We start from the raw sequence: 7,778 nt of genomic DNA on the forward strand, positions 1-7,778 counted from the left end.
CACCCCCGTAGCCCCATCCCCACCACCTCACACCGCTACTCCACTCCCTCCTCCCATAGTATCTGTCCAGATTATATACAAATACTTTTAGGATAACATTTTTCTTGTCATCAAAAGAAACATCCAGCTGAGAAATGAAGTTACATTATTCATGAACTATTATCAGAACGAAAGCTAATTGACTGGAAATACAAATGCAAGGGAAAGATATCATCAGTAAAACCAAAGGGGTGAAGGATCCCACGTTCACATAGGGCTGCCTCACTCCAAGGGGTGCAATGTAGGCACCCTATTCTGATACAAGCATCAGTGGCTGATTCCACATCTCGAACATGTGACAACTTTCGCTCAGATATTTAGAAACAGTAAATCACTAAAAGATCCAGCAGTATATTCAAAGAAACATCATTTACAACAACAACAACAATACATCCAGTATGATCCCACAAGTAGGGTTTGACGAGGATTGAGTGTACACAAATCTTACCCCCAACCTTGTCTAAGGTAGAGACATTGTTTCCGATACACATACATCATATTCCCACATTTTCTCCACAGTGTTAGGCAATATCATACTCTATTTTTATAAGGTGAAGAATCAAACTTTCACTAACAAGGTAGGATTCAGTAACTAAACTAACCAACTGAGCTACTAAGATTTCCCTACGTATCTAGTCCTACAAACAAAGACCGGATTTTGTGTGCTCAACTGAATCTATTACTTTCAACTCGAAATATACATACATCTAAAAAAAAAACTTAAAATGTACATTTAACACACAAACATCACACTCATTTCCAAACTCGTAACTTCAAATCTTGAATCTGTCTCTTCTGTCTACTAATATACCATAAAAAAATAAAATCAAGAATATCATATAATACCTTTTGGCTTACAAGAAGCAGAGTTTGCTGTCAATTTCACAGTTTCAATAGCTCTAAGTCCATTATATTGTAAATGAGATCCACCATTGATTCTTGATTCTCTCTTCTTCAATATCAAATTAGAATAAGTAATACTACTCATTTTCTCAAACACAAAAAAACTAAATCTTCTTGTTTTTTTTTCCTTTTAATTCAACATAACATGTTGGTAGATATATAGGAAATTAGAAAAAGACAAGTCATAGAGAGATCCAAGAAAATGGAGTAAATAACAAAGTTTATAATTTTAATTGCACATGGGATTTGGAGAATCCGCCTAAATATAGTAATATTTGCTAAGCAAGAAAATAGTATTAAAAAAAAATGGCGATAAATGCAACACATTAATATAGTAGTAGTATGCTTTTTGTGACAGTTGCAGACTTAAATTCACAAGACCAAACAAGAAATGTGACATTAAAGGGGTGTTTGGTGTACTTGTTTATAGTCACAACAATGAGTACTTCCTTACCTCTGTATCAAAATAAATGTCATTTTAGCTCATTACACGTTTATTTATAAAATAATAAATATAAGATACCCCTTCTTCTAGTTCATATTGTTAGGGTTTTGCCCTGATTTTCTTACCATAATTTAAGATTTATTTTTTCTTAAAGAAAAAACAAAACATTACCATAAATGTTTTTACTTTTCTTGAAAGGAAAATATAATATTATTTTATATTTGGTTTATTCTCTCCTTTTAGGACTCCTTTTCTAGTAGGAAAGGTTTTAGGACTCTATAAATATAGGTTTGTTTCTTCTAACACAAAAACAATAACATCCGCAATGTAGTCGTTTAAGAGTCTTGTTTATGGGGAGATTTATTCTCTCTAAAGTTTCAATGTTTTTTCTTTATATTAGTTTTGATATAATAATATTTTGATTTTTAGTATAAGTTTTTCTTATCTGATTTATCAACCATATGATTTGCAAATTGCAAGCTTCCGCATGACGCCATAATCATCCCTTCATAACCCAACACATATTCCATCTGTCCCTATTTTTTCACTTTCGTTGGAGGAAAAGAGTATACATAAGTCATTTGTATAACAACAAAAGTATATATGAGTCACTTTCATAACGAGAGATCTATTTTCCCTTAATTAAATGTGGTTGGCAGATCGCTGACCCCAAGACCTTGGATTCTTCCAATTTGTTTTTGGATTGATCTAAAATTTCAATTCTTCCCTATTTCATCAGATAAGACGTATCTTCTACCTATAAATATATTTTAAATATAATTTTTATATACCATCTGATTTGAAAACAGGTAGAAGTCATCGTAGATATCACACTTATTGAGTTTTTATTATCTTTAAAAAGAAGAGTTTTGGAGTAACTATTGATGTTTGTATTAGAATCTATATTGCTTTTTAATAAAGAAAATATAAAACTTGTAATTTACCTAGTTTTTTAATAAAGAAAAATTTACTACTATGAACAACTTGTATACTAGGACTCTAGGAGCATTCAATAGTAAAGTATCTTCTTTGGAGGCCTTCCTAAACTCTCAACTACTTCTTTTATTAAAATCAATTAATGACTTTAGTATTCATTTTTTAAGCGTAGATATTATCGAATAATTATAATGTTATTTGTCCTATAATATATATATTAATGAACAAGGTAAACATGTAAGTATATTAAGTATTTATATCAAACTAATTATGAATAATATAACGTTTTTGAATTTCATATTCGCAATTCCAGAAGGTTGAGTACCTTACTATATTGATTAAATCATATTTTGAGTCAATCAATATTAAATAATTGCCTTCTTTATGTTATTGCTAGAGTTGTTTTGGATTCCCTAAATCATTCCCACACGTAGTGTATGCACAAAAATAATAAAAAGTTCATTTAAAACAAATGATGGGTTTCTAGAAGCAAACTATATTTGGATTTTCTTCCTCTTTTTTCTTTCTTTTTTTTTTTTGGAAAAAAGACAAACTATTATATATATATAATTTTATTTTTAATGTTTTTTAAAATGTGTGTAGCTCTAAGGTATAATCATGTGTTTGACTAGTGCGTTTGCAATCGATCGCGGAATTAGGAATTTGATTTGCAAAATTAAATATGTCTTCATAATAACTAACATTTAATTTCTATATATCACATAATTTTTCAAAAAAAATGTACACCAGACCTCTTTTCGCCTAAGGTGGATCTGCGTATATCAACAACTAGTTTGAGTTTTTTTTTTGTTGGTATAAAAGTCGATTAATCGTGATTTAAGATCTTCTTATATTAAAGTCAAATGGAGCAATTGCCTGTCTATTTCCTCATTCAATGAGAAAAAATTTCAAGGTTTGCCAACTTTTCATTGCATAAAAGGACCATTTGGGACCCAACATATGCAGGATCATGGACTGGTCTCATTCCAAAAGGGTTTGATGTTAACCGTCTATCTCGACATAAATATTAATGACTGATTACATGAATTGAACTCATGAACTATATGTAGGTCCTACAACGGTAACATAACTTTACCATTGATTCAAAGTTTCCTTCCTAATTTTTCATTGCATGACCTAATTAATTTAAAATTTACATGATAAATATTTTGAATTTCACTTCAACGAAGCGAACTAAACTATCGATAAATTAAATTAAAGTATGCTCATGTTCGTTACATCTTGATATTAAGTGAAACAATTAAAGTATATTTACAATATGATTTAAATATCACATGAAATAATCTGACTCGAATACCACACGATAGAAGATTAAATAGAGGTGAGGAGTCATCAGATTTTGCAGGTTTTTGAAAGTATAAAGAAAAGAAAATTGAAGATAAAAATATCCCATAATATATTAAGTTTCTGTTTAATTAGATTGAATATTTGATAAAATAGTTTTCCAAGGCATTGACTATTTGACAGGTGCCCCACTCACCAATGACTTTGTAAGATATGCCATGTTCTATTTATGACTTATTTAATGAAATTTATTTGAGACTTCTTCTTCTTTGCAACGATAATATGTCTTTTAAATTACGTCATTGGTATTATATGAATTTGTGTATGCATTATAAGACTCAACATTTTCCTTTTTTATTTTGACGTGAAAATCGTCTAAGATAATTATTATATTTAGCAAAATTCTTATTAATTTGGTCTTTTTGGTCATAAGTGGATTAATATATAAACAAATAAAAAAAATAGGATAGTAAAAGTAGACATGAAAATAACTTAACAAGAGATCCTTCAATAACAATATAACTTAGCAAAACATGACATTTGTTAATCAAATTTAACTTATGTACTGACCGTTTACTATAAGTAGATTTTGTATGAAAGATGAAACAAACAAAGTTATAACATGAATTGAATATGAAATTAATTATCTCGAGATTATTACTCCTTATCATGTAGAGACAGATGACCCGTCATAAATAAATGAGCAACTTTCACATATAACAAACATAAAAATCATATTTGTATGTTATAGCTATAGTTTGCATAATTGCACTCTATAGCAAATTTTTATGTTTGCTATGGAACTTTTGATTTGTATAATTCGCTAGATACATCCAATTTTATACAAATTGTTCAGTTTTGTGTAAATTCATTTATACATTGTAATTTGTATAATACGATCTGTATTTGTATAATTATAAGTGTATAAGACGAAAATATATGTATTTGTATTTGTATATACACTTTTCTCTCACTTTATATAAACATAAACGCATTTTATACATTTGTATACTGAATGAGTAATTGTATACAAAAAATGACTAATTATATACCGAACCAGATGACAAAAAAATGGGATGTTTTCTTGAATTAAAAATAAAATGAATTATGACTATAACATTTAATTTGAATTAATAGTTTGTTATTTCATACAATTTTCCCTAAATAGAAACCCATGTGTATGGTCATCACTCATCGGTTTTGAAGAGGCGAACAAGCCCAGAGATCAAACGGGTCTAGGTCCAAACTAGTGGGCCCATTAACCAAAGCCCAAAAGACGTCTTTTTTATTTCTTTTCAAATTGTTGGAACTATTTTTTGGAAAACATTTTATTCCTTTTTGAGACTATTTGCAATGAAATTTTACAATTTTTGCGAAAAAAAATTCTTATTCTTTTTTAATGATATAACGTTTGTTTAGAGTTTTACAACATATACACAAGGATATTATTAGATGAGTGGATATACTTATTAAGCGGGTGAATACAATTAGACATATATAATGTATATCATGTGGAGATACACAAGGATACAATCATGTGCAGATACACTTATTAAGCATATAAATATAAGATATTGTACTATTATTTTGTGCGGGGATATAATATATTGCGCTACATAAAAATTATATACACACTTATACACTTATAATGTATAAGATATACAATGTATTTCATATTGTGTTTTCCACTCTGTTATGGAGCTAAAATATTGCTACGAAATCAAGTAAAATCTCACTATTTTTCATAAATTTGAATGCTAGACAAAAATTTCCCCTCTTTTTTATCTTTTCAAATTGTTGGAATTTTTCTCCAAACCTTTTTATTTTTACTTTTAGAATTTTTGACTTACCAATTTGAAGATGTAATTTTCCATTTTTTGCAAAAATTAAATAAAAATACTTTTTTTTTAATGACATTTGTTGAAACAATTGCGAAAAAACTGGGGAAAAAATAAAAAGTATTATTATGTCATTTTTTTCCCAAAAAACAAAGCCACCTAATTTTAAAGGCCCACACCACATAAACCTTGTTGTTTCATGTGACAACACCTAAATAACACGTGTTTATTCCACGTCACACCTCGCAAGTGTATAAAAAGAGTCTTAACTTAGCAACTAAGCACCAAAAAAATATAATAAAAAAAATAAAATAAAAATTCCTCATGTGAACATAAATCTTTTTTCTCATTGGAGTGGAAGCTACTAGTAAATTTACAAGATTTGTATGACCTTCTAGAAATTATCCTTATCCATTTTAAAAATAAGACATATACTTTAAATTATTTACTGATTTTGTCTTATGTCATATAAAATAGAAGTATATATTTTCATGTAAGCTACATGTGTTTTACATCTTTAATTTTATTAGTATAAATTTAAAAACTTTTACATCAACACATATATTCAATATAATTTTACAAGTGATGTATTCAAAAGATAGTGCATACGGTACACAATATTATCCTTATTATGTTAAGATATAAAACTATTTATGTTAGATCTTGCATTAAAATCAAGTATAAAAATGAAATACCATTTAAAAGTCATGCTAGAGTAAATTGGATGAGAAAAATAAATTTATGAATCACGTTAATTTGAAAAATGATTTTTTAAAAATGCTTTTGCATGCCACATTTAGTTGTTTAATCAGTAAATGAAATGAATATTTCATGCCATAATTGAATTAAGTAATGAATTTAACAGTTTTCCATTTTTAGTCCAGCTTTAAAAATGAAATAAAGGAAAAAAAAAAAAGTAAAAGCAAAGAGGATAAATATTTTGGTAAAGTATAAAGGAAGGAAATAAAATCATTATTGGAGATGATTGAGAATATCTTTATGAAAAATTTAACAAAATAGGAACAAAATAGAATATAAAACAAAAGTTTAGAGTCCCAATTATCTAATGATTATTTTATCTTTATTTTTCTTTCTATCCAGGGTTAATAACTGCTATTCCTTTTAACTTTTTTGATAAATTTTATTTAGACCGTTAAATTTAGCTTATTAAAATTGAGCATATAATCAGATGATAAAATATTTTTAGTAGATATTTTTCATTGAAAAACTTTAGAGGAATATCTCTTATTAATCCAAGATAAAAAGAAAAAAAACTAATGTGAGACATAAAAGATAAAATAATCATTTTATTATATATAATAGGTAATTAAGTTAAGTTTTTATTACAATAAATGAACATTTGAGAATACGTATAATTATTTTTCCAAAATTAAAATTTAAGATATCTCATATAAATAATTTATCATATATTTAAATATTTAATTTGAATATGTTATAATTTAAATAAACAAATTTATTGACAAACACCAATTTCTTGTCGTTTTCTGAGCTTTTCTAAACCGCGTGATTTTTTATTTTGTTTGCCGTCATCGCTCTCTCATTCGCCCACCTAATATAGATCCAAAATCTAATTAATTATTACTTCAAGTACTAATAAAATTTAATATCATTTAATTTATTTTTCAAATCAATTAAATAAATACAAATTACTTTTTTTCCCCACCACATTGAAGCTCATCTAGATCTGAATTCGCATCGAGAAGTCCCACATTGAGGGGTAAAGCACACTTTCTAACAAAGGCTACTTCGTAGCTGAGGAGGCTCGAACTCGAGACCTATTGGTTAAAAATAAATGAGTACTTACCACTCCATCACAACTCTTGTTGATAATACAAATTACTTGTTCTTTAAATAATTTGCTCAAAAAACTTCTAGCAAAAAAGTAATTTCTTTCAAAGAAATAGATTTTATAAGTGTTGGGATTTATCGGAAATAAGTTATCTAGATCTGCTCACACTCTTCCTCTTTTATTATGTTATTACCGTAAATAGATTTTAAAAGCTTGACGAAATAAGAGTCATATAAAGATAACAATAATGTATTTGTATTATAATAACATCATTTCATAAATAAATTTCATGAGATATAGTAGTACTAATTATTATTAGATACTCCTATAAAAAAATAATAACACTATGATGGATTAAAAATACTTCACTCCTCTTTGGATCCCATCAAATTTCTTCCCTTTTTCCTTTTTTTCGACTATTTCACTTTTCCTTTTTTTTTAAGTACATGTTTACTTTTCCACACTCTCCTTTAACAATCTCACACGCCATCTCCCACCCCCA

General features: G+C 27.6%; 1 protein-coding gene across 1 annotated transcript in view; it reads right to left on the minus strand.

Moving 5' to 3' along the window:
* LOC102605602 (3-oxoacyl-[acyl-carrier-protein] synthase I, chloroplastic-like) overlaps positions 1–1,239 on the minus strand; it is a 4,682-nt gene extending 3,443 nt beyond the window's left edge. The window contains exon 1 of the mRNA XM_006343767.2: positions 886–1,239. Coding sequence (XP_006343829.1) covers positions 886–1,027 — 142 coding nt within the window. The 5' untranslated portion in view covers positions 1,028–1,239. The remainder of the gene's footprint in view (positions 1–885) is intronic.
* Between the last annotated feature and the right edge of the window lie 6,539 nt (positions 1,240–7,778).

Source organism: Solanum tuberosum, unplaced genomic scaffold, assembly GCF_000226075.1.
Source record: "Solanum tuberosum cultivar DM 1-3 516 R44 unplaced genomic scaffold, SolTub_3.0 scf00048, whole genome shotgun sequence".
Lineage (NCBI taxonomy): Eukaryota > Viridiplantae > Streptophyta > Magnoliopsida > Solanales > Solanaceae > Solanum > Solanum tuberosum.